Raw genomic sequence first — 18,855 nt, 5'->3', positions numbered from 1 at the left:
TATAAGAAAGGTGATGTTCAGCATGCAACATTAATTTATTTATGTTTATAAATATGTGAACATTTTTATTTGTGATAAAAAAGGTAAATAGCTTCCATCATTTAATGAAATTTCGGCATAGAATGCAATTCAAGGTGGATGATGTAGCAGAAGGATTTCATTGACGAAAGGTTGTAGTTTTATTATATTAAAGTATTGAAATGAAATAAAATCCCTAAACTCAGGACTTTCAAAAGGAGTAAAATTGAGAAAATAATTATTAATTTGTCACAATGAAAATGTAAAATATACGGACCATTTTCGAAGGGTGTGAAGGAGTTTCCATGGCAGTAATAAGTGTGCTACGATAGCGATGCATCACATTTTTGAGTTAGGTGTGATAAAAATGGAATCATTTCCCTCTCATAAGCCCATTTGAAAAAACTCTGATTTTGATGTTTTTTCTTCTTTTTTAGTTGTGTAATAATTTGTTTACTTTATAAAGTACATTTCAAGTGGCAATGGAATTAAGATAAAGTTTACTTGCAATAATTAGGAAAGGATTGCTGCTTGAATTGTCATCAGTCACGGAACTCTAGTCGAAGTTTAAGATCTCTAACTAAACGAAAACTTATTTTGCCTGCAGTAATCAGGAAACGATTGTTACTACTATTGTCATCAGTTACGGAACTCTAGTCGAAGTTTGAAATCTTTAACTAAACGAAAATTTATTTTGATTGCAGTAATAGAAGACGATTACTATTAGTAGTCATCAGGTACGGAGCTCTAGTCGAAGTTTCAGATCTTTAACTAAACGAAAACTTATTTTGATTGCAGTAATTAGGAAACTATTGTTACTAGTATTGTCATCAGATACGGAACTCTAGTCGAAGTTTGAAATCTATAACTAAACGAAAACTTTTTTTGATTGCAGTAATTAGGAAGCGATTGTTACTAGTATTGTCATCAGTTACGGAACTCTAGTCGAAGTTTGAAATCTTTAACTAAACGAAAATTTATTTTGATTGCAGTAATAGAAAACGATTGCTATTAGTACTGTCATCAGGTACGGAGCTCTAGTCGAAGTTTCAGATCTTTAAGTAAACGAAAACTTATTTTGATTGCAGTAATTAGGAAACTATTGTTACTAGTATCGTCATCAGATACGGAACTCTAGTCGAAGTTTGAACTCTTTAACTAAACGGAAACTTATTTTGATTGCAGTAATTAGGAAAGGATTGTTACTACTATAGTCATCAGTTATGGAACTCTAGTCGAAGTTTGAAATCTTTAACTAAACGAAAACTTATTTTGCCTTCAGTAATTAGGAAACGATTGTTACTAGTATTGTCATTAGTTACGGAACTCTAGTCGAAGTTTGAAATCTTTAACCAAACGAAAATTTATTTTGATTGCAGTAATTAGGAAGCGATTGTTACTAGTATTGTCATCAGTTACGGAACTCTAGTCGAAATTTATGCTCTGTAAACTGAAGAGGTCGAATTTTGGATTAATGATAAATTCTTCTAGCAGGTAAATTCTGATTGTAGTGGTTAGAAAAAGATTTAAAGTTTTATTTTCATCTAGTACAAAGCACCAGTATAAATTTGAGAACATTTGTTAGTCAGAAATTGTAAAGAATTTGGATTTATGGTAAATTTTCTTTGACGATAATATAATGATTCGAGTTAACATATTTAAAACCTTGATTTTCGAGATCCATTAGAGTATATTAGTTATTTGAAAAATGGTGGAAGTTTTGAATGCGAGATTATAATTTTATGGATATAAAAGAGAGATTTTCTTAGAAGTTGTATTTACTAAGTGTTAAAATTTAGCATTAAAGTAAATAACATAATTTTTAAAACCATTAGTGGCCGTTAAATGCCTTTTAAGTATCTTGAAACTAAACATTTTTCAGCTAAGTTGTATGGGAGTGTTGTTTTTATAAGGATAAAATACAGGTGTGTGTAAGATTATGTGCTTATGAATAGATTCAGACTTTTACGAAATTTGAATAAATCTGCTCATAATTTTCTGAATTTTCGTTAATATGATTCCATTTTTGTAATTTTGTAAAAAACCCAAAAACGGCTTTCAGAAAAAGGTCTGTTTTTGCGAATTTGTGAAAATAACTGCTCTCAATTCAAGAGCTGAATACACGGAGACTGAAAGTGGAAAAATTTGGAAACCTATTTTTTGGAATCCCAAGATTAACAATGCAATGGCAGCTTCAATGAGTGATGATGGTTCAAAGATTTCGACAGTTGGAAACTTGCGAACGCAAAGTAAAACCACGCATGATATTCACTTCCTATTTCAAACACATTAACTTAAAATCTAAAGCTTATTTTGTAAATAAAGAGTATGGCCATATTTACTCTGCAATGATTTGCGAAAAATCTCCCACATGAAAGCATTTTCTGACCCAACAGTAGAATTTTAAATTGGCAGACGACAGTACTTTAACTGAGATTTCCCGAGAATATCAAGTTTTTCTTAGGTTTCATTCAAGCTTTGCCTTACAGACATCAGATTTTATAATTTTAATTTATTTCTAATTTTGACTTATTGCTTATACTTAAAACTAGTTCCCTCAGTTTTAAACTAGTTGTTTTTATTTTAACCAAGTTGCATAAATGTTTACCTAGTTTTTCGAGCGATATAGCTGGAAGTATTTCCTGCGCCGAAAATTTACATTATTTACTCATGAGAAGTAAAAGTTTCAGCGTTTTTACTAATTTTTTGCTAAAGTAAATATATAGGGTTAAATGCAGAAAATATAGGTTAGTAAATGAAGTTACTTTTTAAATATAAAATGATAACTAAATTGAGAAACTATATTCTACACTTTGTCAAAGATTTGCTAGAGCTTTTTTATATCTATTCTTAATTTTACATTTTTGGGAAAAAATATTAATTTTTATAAGCTTATGGGATAAGGGAAATCATTAAGTATAAAATTGTAAACTTTAACTTCATCGTGCAGAATATTAACTTGAATATATAATTAAATAATGAAAATAAATTTTTGAACAAGAATAATCACATAGATTTAAGCCTTATCTTTTATTTTCACATAACTAAATGACTAGTTTTACAATTATTTTTTTTAAAACAGAAAGAAAAACTTGAAATTAGTATCGTTTTCGTTTAATTGTCAGCATCTTTGTTTTTGTTTACATTTGAAAAAAGATCGTGTGTCCATTAGCTCAAACACTTTGCCATTTTGGAGCCTTCATAGTTGTTGCTCTTTCTTTATCATTTGTAACTATTATTTATGCCAAAATCCTCTTTGTTATCATTTCTTAAATCTGCATTCCAATTTTCCAATTTAGCCACTAAGACATCTAATCAAGAAGTTTTTCACGAGGTTCTCACGGCTTTCCTTTTATGTAGATTTAGTCATAATGTTGTCATATATTAGTCATTATGTAGTCATTACGTTGTCAAAGCTTTCCTCATATTAAGAATTCGTCATTGTGGTGCCACATTTCAGTAACCAGGATCAACTATCAGTTTATAGCTTTCCTCATATTAATGTGTCGCCTTTATGCCACCACAATCAAGTAATCAGTACTACTTATCATCACTTCATAGCTTTTCTTACATTTAGATTCAATCACCATTTCGTCACATTTAGGTAATCAGTACTAACTATCAGTTTATAGCTTTCCTCACACATAGATTCTGTCATTATGTCATGAAAATTAAGTAATCAGTACTAACTATACAAGTTCATAGCTTTCCTAATATTTAGATTCAGTCACCATTTCGTTACATATAGGTAATCAGTACTAACTATCAGTTCATAGCTTTCCTCATATTTAGATTCCGTCATTATGTTGTCACATTAATCAGTACTAACCATATAAGTTCATAGCTTTCCTTACATTTATCTTCAGTCACTATTTCGCTACATTAAGGTAATTAGTACTATCAGTTTATAGCTTTCCTCATATATAGATTCCGTCATTATGTCGTCACACTTAATTTATCAGTAATAACTGTCGGATCACAAATTTCCTCATATTTAGGTTGAATCAGCGTGTTGTGACATCCGTTTGTTATGTAATTTTCAAGTCAATGTATGTTCATGTTCTTATGGATAGAAAAGACCACAGTGCCGTTATCTCAGACACTTTCCTCCTTTGGAGTTTTCCTAGTTATTATTTTGTTTTTTTTTTATAAAAAAAGCAGGAGAGGAAAAATTGCACAAATCTTTGCTTGATGCGATTCCTCTTTTTAGGTTTTTTATCCTTCAATTTGCCCAGATCCATGTTCTCTTTCATTTTCAAATCAACATTCAAATTTGAAATGCGATACTCTTGATCAGATTTTCTAGTAGCAAAACATTCATTCTTTATTGGCGAAAGTGAACAAGAGTTTGCAGCACATTTAAATCCGTCATCATACTCAAGAAAGCAGAACCATGAATCAATCAATTCACAAATTTGCTCTTCACCTTTTAAATCATCATTAAAAATTTCTGTTTTTGCCAAATCCAATTCACATAACGTAGGATCAAATCCATAGTTTTCCTCATAATGTGATTCAGGCACTATCCCATCATACTCTAGAAACCAAAACCATGAATCAATCAAATCGCAAATATGTTTTTCATCGATTATTTCATCATTCGCCAAATTCTCTGTGTCATTTACACTTAAATCACCATTTGGATTTGACCCTTGATGCAACCCACAAATATCCTCATCAGCAAGCTTTTCATGCGACATTGGTGCATGTTCGTAGTTTTCCTCACTCTCAGTCAATGTTGCACTATATTCAAGAAAACAGAACCATGCATCAATTAAATCGCAGATCTGATTTTCATTCATTATTTCGTCAATCGAAACTTTCATTTTCACAAAATTCGCCTTTTTAATTCGCAGTAAGTTAGAAAGCTTTCTATACTCACCAAAGTTTAGAATAGAAATGAAATTGATTCTTCTACAATAGATGTTAATTTTAACAATGAAAACAACGAAATTTTGTTTTTAATGGAGTTTTTCTTACGAAACAATGAAAATGATCATTGTTGTCGTTGAAGATATTGTTGTATTCTACTTATATATATTTCAGAAACGCTATAAATACTCTAACAATGGGGGCCAAGCAAGTATCAATCTCTTTAAATGAAATTTTGATCTAATAATCTGGTTCGTATATACTAAAGTGCAATTTAAATCCTTTGAAAGACATAGGGCGAATTTGAGGTCTATAGTCAATGGTGGCATTTTTAATACTTTTTAATTAACGTGCAGCTCTTCAAGTAAAATTTTAATTAACACTTATATAACACTATTTAATTTCTTTTTAATTAACAATTTTTAAAAATATAATTTTGAAGAAGTTTTTTTTAAAAATTTTGTGAACATTACATTGCTTATTTCTAACATGAAGAAAAATTTTAAGTCACAAGCGAGAAATAAAGCAATTTTCAGAATTTCCAACTTTATTTAAAAAATTAAAAAAATAATGGACAAGGGGTAGATGAAGATAGTAGTGATCGGATGGAGACTGGCAGACAATTTCTAAGTCGCGATTTGTTATATTTAGTCGGTATGTGGCAGGTGACGACAGTTTATTTTTCTCTATAAAAGACGCATTTTAAAAACTTCGCTAATTAATTATTGATAACATTAAGTAAAGTTGTGACATTGGAGACAAAAATTTTTTGTCAAAACACGTCTTCTTTTCGATGGATTCCGATTTTTGATCCCCAGAATATGGGGAGGGGGGTTGCAATTTGAGAAAATATGGCTCCTGTAGTTTGATTAAGCGACAAAAGAGCGACAAAAGTTGAATTTGTCTTTCTTTTAGAGCGACAAATTAATTATAGTTATAATTATAATACTAAAACTAAAAATTTTAAAATTTCTGCCACCATTCATGAAAATTATTTACATAAACATAACTTCACGTAAAAAATAAATTTTAGTAATTATTATTTTTTATTTAATTTAATAAATTCGGAAAAGCTTGAACTAAGGTAAGCAACTTTGAATATCCTGAATAATTTATCATCTAGTGGAGAAATCTTATGTAGCCAAGATATGTTTAAAGGTTTAAATTCTTCCAAAACTGTTGGAACTTTTTTATTTTTAATTTTTATAACTATATAATTATTATGAACAATTAATATTTTAAAATCATTATTCAAATTAATATGTAATATTATTAAACTATGTAATTCAAAATAATAACCAGGTTCGAATACCAGCGGTGGCTGACTAGTACGAAATTTGCTCCTGGCACACATCGATAATAGTGCTCACATAAAATATCTTCAGTTGTACACGAAATCATGGGTTAGAATTCTCTTGCCGTCATACTAACCATGGATCGTTTTCGTGGTTTTTCTTCCCATGTAACTCATATGCGGGATATTTTCATCGAAAAAATCCTCCACGAATGCAAGTTTGTACCATTATTTGCTACAGGAATTTACTTGTCTTCTGGGTTGGGTTTAAAACTACAAGGCTGCGAAGTTGAACATGGGTAGTCGCAAACTCAGAATTGGGTCGGCTGTTCAACGTCGGTCATAAAATAAAATGTAAATTAAAAAGCTAGTTTGCTTTACAAAGAGCACATTTGAATGCGTGTTAAACGTTGCTTCAAGTTAATAATATGATTCGTATGAATTTTATCGAGCTTGCAAGACGTCTTACTATCGTTATTTTTCTTCAAATTTTATCTCTGAAGAAAACTCCCCCTTCTCCCTTTTTTTTAACTGCAGACACTTAAACTATCGAAACTCGCCATGAAAGATTCCGAAAGTGTTTCTTATTTTGCCTGGTGAGCACCTTGCGGCCTAAGTCACGAAGGTCGGCAGCATTACCAACCCCACAGATACCCGTTCATATGGTGAGCCAAATTCACAACACAGGACCGAAGAACAGGCACAGAGAGAGAAGTATCCATGCCCTGAGCGGGATTCGAACCCGCAGCCATTGGTTTCATAGCCATGCATGCTAACTGCTAGGCACCTGATTGGCATAAAAAAAAACAAAATATAAAAAATCTTTGCCACGTTTCTCAAAAATAGTTTCATTTATACAATGTCTGTGCTTTTTTAAAACTCCTGTAAAAAATTCAGAATTCTAAATTAAATTTAAGATAAGATTAAGAAAGTAGAACAAAAGCTGTTCGTAAATGATTTCGCGATGAAATCAAAGAAATCTAAAACTCCCAATTTTTTTAAGTTATTAAATTATGCTTTGTAAAATTTAGAAAGTTTTAAAATCAGTAGCAATTTATGGAAGGAAAGGAAGAGGGTTGTGGAAGTAAGGTTTTCTCAAACTCATATTTTTAAAATTATTTTCAAAACACAAATTCTCTAGTTGAATAAGAGAATCTAGTTGTAAAGAGTTTATATTCATGAAGCAAACAGGGGTTTAAAAATGTGGGTTTTAAAAATATGGGTAGTGTCAAATGTCGATTTTCCTCCTTTATTCTCCTTTGTTTCTATCTTATATATAGTTTATAACAACGTCGATTGACGCGATTGATCTAAATCAGATCGTATTCCATGAAAAACTTTATTCATGTTTTTAATTGTGAAAGAAATGATTAATTTAAAATAAAAAAATGTTCTTTTAATCAACTCTAAATGAATAATGAAATAAAATATGTATTACAAATGTTCATCTTTAGTATTTACGTGAATACTGTCAGCGTTAAATTTATTATTTTCGTTTCAGATTAACGTGTTAAGAGCAACACCTAAGCACCAATTAATTGGAATTCCATCTATTTTGTTCAGAATCTGCAAAGAAAAATTATATTGAATGCAATTTATTTAATAATAATTAACATAAGAGCAATGCTTATTTAAACAACATCTAAAACGAGGACAATTATGATACAGTATTCAAAATACTGTTTATTAAAATACTCATAAGATATTATATTCAGAAGACAGCATAACAAAATATTAGAAGGATTAATATGTTCACTTTAATAGTTAGCATAAAAGCATACACAATTTAAAAGCATGCACAATTAGTTTTAAAATGTCAGTTGTTAATTTTAAAAAGAGTATTTCATTTAAAAATTAATAACTGTTTCAATTAATGTAATTTATGAAAATTGATTGTATTAAAGAAATTTATGAAACAGGATTAGATTGATGAAGTTTATGATACACGATTGGATTAATAAAAATTTATGAATCATGATTGAATTGTCGAAGTTCATAATAAATGATTAATGAAGCTTTTGTAACATACATACTTTATAAATTTCATCAAGATTCATTAACACATTGAATAATGATTTTACTCATGATGCATGAATTAATGTAATTCATGAAAATTGACTTGATTAAGGAAGTTTATGAAACAGGATGAGACGGATGAAGTTTCTGAAACACGATTGGATTACTAAAAATTTATGAATCATGATTAAATTTATAAAGTTGATGAAGCATATAGTTATATTAATAGAAAAGAAAGATCGATAAGGTCCTTTTTGACGTGCAATTTTTAGTTATTTGCAGGGTCACGCCGTTTTATTATTCTAAGAAAATTTCAATTGGTTTATATATGATTGTTTTGACAATTGGTTATAATTGATTTATATAATTGTTGACCTTAAACTCCATAATCATTGAAGTATATTTTACTTATTTAAAATTCTATAATTGGTATTTAGCACGTTTATAGATTGTAATGAAAGAATTGATGAATAAGAATGAAAATTTTCACAAGTGTCTCTAATTTAATCATTGGCAAAATGTTTATACAAAAGCATATATTTCAGCTTGAATTTAGTTGTTTCAATTTTAACAAATTTGTCTAAACTTTTAATCTAGTTATTCTGATTTCAAGCAGGTTTTTGGTGTGATTTAACTGAACTCAATCTGTGGATATTGCACTAACCAATCAGTTAACTAACTTTCTAGTTCGTGTAAAAATGATACTTAATAAAATAATACTTAATAAACATTAAACTAACTCTTATTGTGTATTAATTCCGCTTATTTGATATAAAGAGAGACTTTTATTCAAAGTTATTTGTTTGTTCATCCCTTCACGTAAATTTTTAGGATGGTGGTTAGATGTGCATCCATCATAAAATCACACTATCTTTAAGAACTATAACAGAAGTTTCACTTGTACTTTCTACTATTGCCACATTTTAAGTACTAAGGTGATTAAATAACTGAAAACTGAAAAATTTCTAAATAAACGCTCTATTGAAAACATTTTTAAAAAAATACTATAATATACACATATTATATAAATAAATTATTTAAAAAATGTTTAGAAATTATTAAAACTTGAAAGGAATCCTAAAGATTTATGGAACCTATGAGTGGCCACTTCTTAGGCCTTTCATTTACTCTTCAACGTAAATTGAAAAAACGCAATATAAAAGACATAATTCTAATTGTGTCACCTTAACTTCTTTCCTTATGTCGAGTCCCAATCCATGAGTCAAAAAAGCTGCCACATAAGTACAATCAAAACACAGAAATGTTGCGTATGGTATTTCGACTGAGCAATAATGTTTACAGGTGTTGACAAAAGTGTCTAGTGTACAATAGTCACCATCTTTACCTACCAAGTATAATACATGAAAAAAGAAAAAAAAAGTTCAATTTCATCCAATTCTAAGCATTAATAAATATTTTCAGAATAGATTTGCTTTTTTAGTTTAACTGATTTCCCACGGTTTCCGTTTGTTTACTTCAGGTAGGACTTATAGCACTGTTTCAGCTCCTTAATTAACTTACGCAGTGCCATTTACGTTTGGTTCAGCTTAGCCCACTACCTTTAGACTTGGCTTAGACTTATGGTTGGGCAGCTCCAGAGAGCAGGGCACATCGACCAGAGGTCTATTGTACCCTAACCCTAAATCATGATAAGCATGAAAGCCCTATAGCTGAAATAAAATTCAGCAAACAACTTACAGGAACATTCTGTAGTTCCCAGGTTTTAATGCAATGCTGCCCCAAATGCTCAAATCTTTGAGCAGAAGATAACAAGTTCAGAACTAAACATGTTCGAAAAAGTTAAAAAAAAAAGTATTGTAAAATATTACTCTAAAAAGTATAGTCATGTAACGTAATAATAACTACTATTAAAAATGTACGTAATGATAGTTGACTATAAGTTCAAATAAAACAATGATAATTTTATTTTTAAAAGAAAGGCTAATATAATTATGCCTTAAATAGAGAAGAGTTGGTTTACAATGAACTTCCATTGTGATTTTTCTGAAAAATTGAATTTCTACTAAAAAGATTTGGCAAGGTTTTGAGAAGAAACCCTTCGACATAGGAATTATAACTAACATTAGGTGGATATATAATGCCAAAGGTAAAAATATTTTTTTGACATAGCAAGGTTTTCGAGATATCGAAATTCGTGATATCGAGAGTATACGGTACAACTAAAACGGTTCCTTAAAATGATAAATATTGATTCAGAAAAAGACTTTAAAGTTTGTAGTAAAGAAACGTCTCACTGAAGCGCTTAATTTTAAATGAATTTTCTCAAATTCTAATTAACATCAATTACTTTTAAATGCTGCTCTTATACAAGGATAGGTGTTAATCTAAAACGTTACATCGAATATTGATTATAAATTATGTATTCCATTCAAACATTTACTTACGCATAGGATATGATAATCCGGAATTTATTCCTGCTACATAAATGTCTCTATTGTTCAATTCTTCAATCTTTTCTACTTGATTGCCAAGAAAATTAACAACTTTTTGATAGCAATGTTCATAACTAAAATTTTTATTCTTTTGACCACTGAAAGATGAAAAAAAAAGTATTTGATTCATATAATAAAAAAATAAAAATTTGAGTTATGAATTGTATTGCGTTATGAGTAGTATGAGTAATATTAATGCATTTGTTAGTAGCTCATACATCTTTTAGGGTTTTAGATCTTTATTTCAAAGTTTGATTGTGATACCTTATCTAGCATTAAAAATAATGTGATTATTTGCTCCCAAGTTTTTTCTTATCCTTAATTAAATATTTGTAAGAAAAGGTTCACAATAACTAGAACATTAGTAATTTAAATATAGTTATTTCATTTCTTACTATTTTTATAAATTTTTTGACCATTACAACTTTGTATTTGGCCATAAAAAGAAAAGTTCGTTGTAACTACAATTATTACGCGTGTTTTTACTGAGGGGTTTCAATGCATGTGTGCGCGTATAAAATTTATTAAACTTACATAACAATGTAATCCACATTATTATAATGCAAAACCCCCGCATGATGTGGCTGAATGCAAGAACTTATAAACATTGTTTTCCCGATTTCTTCTGGGAGACCTGAAATGCAACAAATATATTTGTATACTTAAGTTATTGAAACAAAACTCAATAATGCAAATAAGGATAATTAACACAATACATTTTATAGCAGTGGATAATATAATCCATATTTGTTTGAGATGTTCTAAGTTTATGTTTGTATATGTACTATGCTTATGTACTATGTTTTTCTATTTTAAACTACTTTGGCAGCACTCCTTTTCTTAACTTTGAATTTTAACTGATTCTCTTTTTTTTTCCGCGTCACAAAAATTTAAAACAACTAACTTAATGCTCTGAATTATTCCTTTGACACAAAATTTTTATTAAACATATTTTTAAATTTTTTAAACATTATTTTGTATTAGTTTAGATCAATCGGAAGTCGTTACGGAGAAATCTTCATGGGAAGGCATTGGCCCACACTGAGCAGTATGGTCAATTATGATGATGATGATGATATATTAATTTAGGTCAAAACCAGTGAAAAATGTTACATTTAGTATTTTTATAATTTATGGTTATGAAATTCAGTATGAAACACTGGCGTTTTTTTCTGCGTGAAAGGTAAAATCTTCCAAAATATAATTTTTCAATTTTCCACTTATATTCAGTGACATAGATCGAAGAGAAATAGTTATTCATTATTGAAATTTTTTTAGTTTACAAAACCAATTATTGATAAATATATAAATATGAATGAAAAAAATATATACTTTTTTGGACTTCAAATAATTATCTACGAATAATCTTTAATTCGCATAATCTAACAGATTCCTTTAGTACCTATTAGACTGTTTTTTATTATTAAAAGTAGCAAACTATACTTTTTCTTGTTATTTTAGCGTCAAAAATACATATGAAAAGGGACAACGGTGTCCCATTTACGCCAAAAGGTTAATGAAAGGTTTTATAATTAGAGAAACACTAAAATATATTTTTGATTGTAATTGGAGCTCAAAAAAATATACAAAAGGGTCACCGGTTTCTCATCTGCGTCAAAGGGTTAAAGGGAAATTTAAAGAGTTTGTAAGTTAAAGGACAGTTAAACTTAGAACTATAGGAAACTTTAAAACTGTATATCTCGCTTTTGCTTCATTTCTTAATTTATAAATTTTTTTATATTTTTGCTAAAATTAGGAACTTTTTTCGCTATTTAACGGAATGTTTATAAACATAACAACTTTGAGTGTTTTAAACAAAAGTTATTTTTTTAAAAATATATATTCTGCAAATATTTGTTGGTATATTCTGATATTTTCCAAAATTATGTTGCCCGCTCTTTTATATTACAAACTAACAAATGATTGTTGTGGGGCAAACTGTTTTTATGCAACATTGGAATTGATGTTAATAATACTAGTTGTAGATGCAATATAGCCACAACTGACTTTTGCACTGAAGAATCTAAACCAACTAACTAAATATAAGAAATTTTTAAACAAGGAATTCACTACAAATTTAGAATCTTTTTGGCAAAACTATTTTTTTTTAAAAAAAAATCTTTATAAATATTATAAAAATTGTGTCCTCCAGAATTTTCAAAAAAAAAAATTATATTTTTCAAAATTTATTCAAAAAAAAGCCTGTATTTTTATGTGAAAGAAATTCCAAATGATTATAACCGCGCAAACAATTTTAAAAATTTACAAATTATCCACTATATGTGTACCCCTCGGAAATGTGCTCTGCTACAAATCAGAAAAAATGACTTAAAATCAAAATCCATATTCTTCTGAATTTTATTCATAATACCAATAAAATGAGAAAACTCCTTCCAATGTGAAAATTTTCTTAGAACCACACAAAACATGTATTGATAACAATTTACTTGAATTAGTTTTTCTCAAATCCATACTTTGAATTATTTCATTTTTTTTTCTAAAAAAGTATGGATTCTTAAGGCGTATACTATCTAGATGTTTGCATTCACTATCTTCCCAGTGCATCAGAAATTTTCCGTCTTTTTTTTCGTTTTATTTTTTGCTATACTCTTTTGACCAACTTAAGCTCGAAATGACGGATTTTTCAGTTTACATTTGGCGGAGTACATCGGTTCCGACTGAACAATCCTTTATTACCTCTTTAAATCAAGAATTCCCGTTTACGAGGTACTAAGATTTATTTTTTTATTTGATTTACCATCTGTGGTATTACACAAACAAAGATTTAAAAAAATTAATATTTAAAAAGTAGGAGGAAGCAAACATACCTAAATTGTCATTGGATGCTTGAAGAAAAGAAAATCTTGCATTTAAGAAGCCCAAACCTAAATAACTGTTGAAATGAAACGATTACAAGAAAAAATAATAATAAGTGGTTATCACAGGATTAGTTATTTTATCGAGTTTTTTTAGGATTGTTTATTTACAAGTATATAGCGTTTAACATACACGTTACGTTAGCATACATATACACTAAATGGAAAGATACGTATTCTCGTCAAGTTCCTTATAAATATTTCAATTGAGCAGTTTGTGTACCCTTGGTCATTCGAAATTGTTGGTACATAAACTTTGTCGTAATTGGCACTCAGTATATAAACTTGTGTACATACTACAACTGATTACTGTGCGCATGCTTGGACGCTACTCCCAAAGGTAAGCCCGTTCTATTTCGAATGTATGATTCTACCTTTTACTAAGTGCTAAACGTGATTCGATTTAAAACGAATATGTAAATTTGCAATACAGCAGGCATGGAAAGAACATTGGAGTAAGCAAATAGACAATAAAATGCATGGAATTTTCCCCTACTTAGAAAACCGCTAATTGATATCCGTTTATCGCCAAAACCCAGGTTATAATTAATAGATTGCATATTGATCATTTCCGTTACACCCATAAACATTTACCGACTGTTGATCCTGCACCTAGTTGCTCTCTGTGTCTAGTCGACCTTAACTATTAAGCACGTTTTAACAAACTGCAAATGATTCAAGTATTTGAGGAACAAACTCTTTGGCAGCTTTCCCCTTGATCTTAAATCCTTGTTTGGTGACCCTATACATCACAATCTTATTAGGTTTGTCAAAACAATAGGATTATATTCACTGCTTTAAAAAGAAAGCATTTTTTTTAACCTAGTGGCTGGCGCAATATATTCATATCTGGCTCTTGTGTCAATAAATTTTAATCAATAAACCAACTAATTAAGTAAAAAAAAAAACTAACTTAGTATGATTTAGGTTTTTACCTTCGAGTATACATAGCTAATGGTTTTTGCTTGAGGCTGGGAAAGGAGCTGTTGATAAATTTCACTTTCGGTGCATGTTGATTATCCACTGAAAATGTTACTTGAAATGAACCTCCTCCTGTTTCTACAAGTGCTGCTGAATGGTTTAAGTCATTTAGTTTCTCTGTAAAGGAGATGGTAATATGACCCTTAAATGATTTTATATATATAATAACAATAAATATACTTTTAATTTGAATTATTTTTATATAAATAATTATACTGAGCATTAAAAATATATACTACCAATCAGGTAATTGAGAGCATACCATCCATAAATACCTAAAAAAATAAACATTTTAGTCATCCACTTGTAGAAAATGATTAGCATTGAATAGTTACTTATAATTTGTCTATATTAAAAATTCTTCTTGCCACTAAGGCTGTCTGCTGCCATTGAAACAAGAAGTAGCGTATTTCAAAGAGGGGAGCTTTTCTCTCCGTAATTCCTTTTCTCTCATAAACCCGAACCAAAACCTGTCTTAAATATTGACCCAACAACCCTACTTGAAATAGTTAAACCTCATAACCATAGCCACGGCTATTGCTCCAAACGAATCACGAGGGGAATTTTTTCACTTAGACAGACTATATGTTAACAGTTGAACTGGAGCATAATTTGAAAAGTTTTCAAAGGTTCTCAGCGTTTTCCTTTTTTTTAATAGGAGGGGAGGGATATTTTCTCAGGTACGTCTGTAGCTCGCAACCAAAAAATCATGTTACAGGGGGAATTAGGGATATTTATCCAAGAGAAAGGGACTTGTTAAAGTTTGTATACTTTTAGATTTAAAAGTTTGTTACGTTGTTGTGTGCTCTTTACCTTTTGATCTATGCTTAAAACGTTTGCTTGACACAGCACGTCTTCTTCCCTACCATTTGCCATTGCATCCTACATCTTGGTGTTTCCAAATTTACTAAAGCTGATAATCCAAAATTCACGAGTATTTTCTTTTAATATAAATCGATCTTTCAACATCAACCTAGTCATTGTAATGAAGACTTTTTCTTCCATTCTTGAGCTAAAAACTTAGAACTAATTAACTTACAAAATTCCCGTGGTTCAAGATAGAACGCTCACCTCCCAGTGAGGTGAACCTGATTCGAATCCCAGTGATGACTGTCGGATGCGAATTCCGCACCAGACTCAAACGAGCCACAGTGCTGACGTAAAATATCCCGCGTGATACGAGGATCATGGGTGAGAGTCCCCTTGCCGTCAGACAAAACCTTGGGGGGTTTTCGTGGCTTTCCTCTCCATGCAACGCAAAGGCAGATTAGTTCCATCAAAAAGTCCTCCACGAAGGCAAATGTCTCCCAACACTAGATCTAGCAGTTTCCTTGTCTTCTGAACTGGTTCCAAAATTACAAGGCATAAACTCAGGTTTATGCTTTGTAATACCTGAACCACTTATATTTCAGTATATATATATAATTAGGTATCCACTTATATATATATAATTAGGTAATGTTCAATGACTATCATTGAACATTGATAGTCATTGAACATTGACTATCAATGTTCAATGCCAAGTTGAACATTGATGGTCCAAACCCAAAATCAAAATTGGGTCGACCGTTCAACGACGGTTATAAAGTTTTAAAATAAAATAAGCACTAAGTTCTTTATTTCATAGTAAGAATGAGTAGAAAATTTAAAAGATGTAACCAATATCAAAAGCATAATTTCATACATAATATTGGCTAAACTGTTTTACAATATAATAGATATTCAGTTTAAAAGCTTACAATAAAGAAAACTTGTGTATTTTAATCTACTTGAATTAATCGGTAATACAATTTTGAAATTAAAATACCTTCTTCTTCTTCTGTCAAAAGCGATATGCATCTATTTGGACAGTAGAACGGAGAATTCTGAAGAACTTGATTTATCTAAAAATAAATTCGAAATAATTAATAATTTGTGATTGGAGAATCATCAGTCTGACCTGAGAAACACCGAAAAAAAAATGAATCATATAATTTAAAAAGTTTATTTATTAAAACCAGTGTCTCAATGTTTTGCAATTTCTGAATAATTCTTATCTCAAAAAAATAAAATGGAATACTCTATAACATCCTGATGGAATGAAATGGAAAAACAAATGCGATTTTACGTGCATCGCCTACAAAAATTTAAGGTGTTTTTGAGATTGATTTAAGATTGTTTTGAGGTGCTAAGATTAATTTGAAGCTGACTTTAAAAACAACTTTAGAAAACCAACTTCTCAAAGTTCTTAATCAAGAAATTGCTTCATTAACACTTGAAGTTGATGGAAATCTACTTTAGAGCAATCAGCTAAAAAAGTGTCTTTTTGAGGTGTGGAAATTATTTTTTCTACACTTTAATAATAGAACTTGGAATAATTTTGTCCAATTTCAACTAAAAGTATTGCAGAGCTATATATGAAGTTGATTTTATGAGATCTAAATAAGGTTGAAATTAAAGTTTAGGGATGGCCTTCATTTCGGTGCAAAATATAACATCATTTTCTACCTCAGGTGTAATGTTTTTTTAAATTAATAAGCCTCAAAAACATCCTGTTTTTATAAAGGTAAGTACAACTTTGTAATTGTATTTGCCATGGAAGTTAGGAGGCGGTATTTGGGTCACAACTTTGATCGCTACTACATTTTGGATTTTGGAAATCATTTTGACATTATTTTGTTCAATATAAGCTTTCTTCTTCTTCTTCTTCTTCAGGAGCGCAACAGCCCTTTGCAGGCCTTGGTTGCCTCAACAGCACGCCTTCTCCAGCTCCCTCTGTCCATGGCAACTCCCCTCCAGTTCTTAAGTTTTAGGACTTTGAGGTCGTTTTCGGTGTCGTTGAGCCATCGAGTAGGTGGTCTACCTCTAGAGCGGGACCCCTGAGGGTTCTTAAAGGTGGCAATTTTTACAGGGCTATCTTAAGAGCCTCTCCATATATGGCCGAGCCATCTTAGTCGGTTGCTTCGGATTATCTGCATAATTTGAGGATGTTTACAGAGCCCATAAAGTTCAAAGTTGTACCGTGTTCGCCAACATCCCCCCTCTGGTATGGCACCTAAGTATCTTTCTTTCAAACTTTTCTATCGGGCGTTAGACGTCAAGGTTTAAAGTCCAGGTTTCGTTTCCGTATAGCAAGACAGGCAGAAATATAAGCTTTCAAACAACGTAAAAAATGAAAAAAATCAACTATATTTATACAATATAAGCATACATGTATAAATTTTCAGTATTGAAACCAGGCTTCTTTTATCATCTAATAACGATTAACATACATATACGATTAAAAGCACAGATATATTTCTCAATTCTTACCTCATCGAATAGAGAGCTTGAAAGAAATTTAGGCAAGGCTCTCAGGGCAGCAGTTCCTCTCAATGTTAGGGGAGTTACATTCCATTTCTCAACTGGTATAATACTTTTGGCCCATTCTAACAAATATGTAATATTTTGTACTGCCTAAAAGTATGTACAATTAATATATTTAGAACATTCCAAAAGAACAGTTATTGTAATCGCTAATGCGGTTTACTAAACATTTGCATACAAAGATTAAACAACATTAATCAGAGATCAAATGGGTAAAAAATATAGCAAATGGGCTTGTCTAATGACTTTCTTTGCTGGTTCTTAACAGTGCAAACTGTTATGTACTATCTTTCCGAATTTGATGTTGAACAACCAATAAAATTGTGTAAAGAAACACTTTCTTTCAATTCCTACTATTAGTTCACACTCTACCTAATATATTGTTCAGAATTTCAATCGTTAATAAAATACTTTTTATTCATCCACTCAGGTTCAAATAAATTTTTTTAAAACTTGTAATGGATGACACTTGTTGCCAACACATTTTTTTCAAATATTAATTCATTCATTAAATTTAATTAATTGATTTCAGTTTTATATGGAAGAAAAAATTGTAATTATTTCATAAAAAGTAACTAAAATAAAATGTTTCTTTGTGGACCTAAGTGGAAATTGACTTTAATTTTTTTTATATTATACAGTAGAGTCCCGATAACCCGAGCCCCGGTTATCCGAGTTTCCGCTTTAACCGAGCTATCAAATATTTCAAGGATTTATTTTTATTCTAGTTTATTTTTAAAAAAACCGCTGAAAAATAAATCTGAACTTTATCTTCCAAACACTCAGAAAAACAAAATCCAACAACTTGGTCTGATGAAATTATCGTTAATATCGTCAATAATGATAATGAATCTAGCGAAGATGATGAAGACAGTGATTATTAAAATCAACATCTCTCATACAGATGGACTAAAAGCTATCGAATGTACGATTGAATATATAGAACAACAAAAAGAAGCGACACCAGCCTTCCTGTTATCCCTAAAAAAGGCGAAACATT

The 18,855-nt window shown here is 30.1% G+C and overlaps 1 protein-coding gene across 1 annotated transcript in view; it reads right to left on the bottom strand.

The window, feature by feature from the left end:
* Positions 1–7,558: 7,558 nt before the first annotated feature.
* The window catches only part of LOC107438621 (ectonucleoside triphosphate diphosphohydrolase 6-like), a 17,059-nt gene continuing 5,762 nt past the window's right edge, over positions 7,559–18,855 (bottom strand). The window contains exons 5-12 of the mRNA XM_043050587.2: positions 16,318–16,393; positions 14,750–14,785; positions 14,465–14,627; positions 13,482–13,546; positions 11,188–11,287; positions 10,606–10,751; positions 9,385–9,545; positions 7,559–7,750 (exon numbers count right to left, since the gene is read on the bottom strand). Of these exons, the coding sequence (XP_042906521.1) occupies positions 7,682–7,750; positions 9,385–9,545; positions 10,606–10,751; positions 11,188–11,287; positions 13,482–13,546; positions 14,465–14,627; positions 14,750–14,785; positions 16,318–16,393 (816 nt within the window). The 3' untranslated portion in view covers positions 7,559–7,681. The remainder of the gene's footprint in view (positions 7,751–9,384; positions 9,546–10,605; positions 10,752–11,187; positions 11,288–13,481; positions 13,547–14,464; positions 14,628–14,749; positions 14,786–16,317; positions 16,394–18,855) is intronic.

Source organism: Parasteatoda tepidariorum, chromosome 3 (genome assembly GCF_043381705.1).
Source record: "Parasteatoda tepidariorum isolate YZ-2023 chromosome 3, CAS_Ptep_4.0, whole genome shotgun sequence".
In the NCBI taxonomy this organism is placed as follows: Eukaryota; Metazoa; Arthropoda; class Arachnida; order Araneae; family Theridiidae; genus Parasteatoda; species Parasteatoda tepidariorum.
Note: the sequence above shows the minus strand (reverse complement) of the source record. Positions and strands in the feature narration are given on the sequence as shown.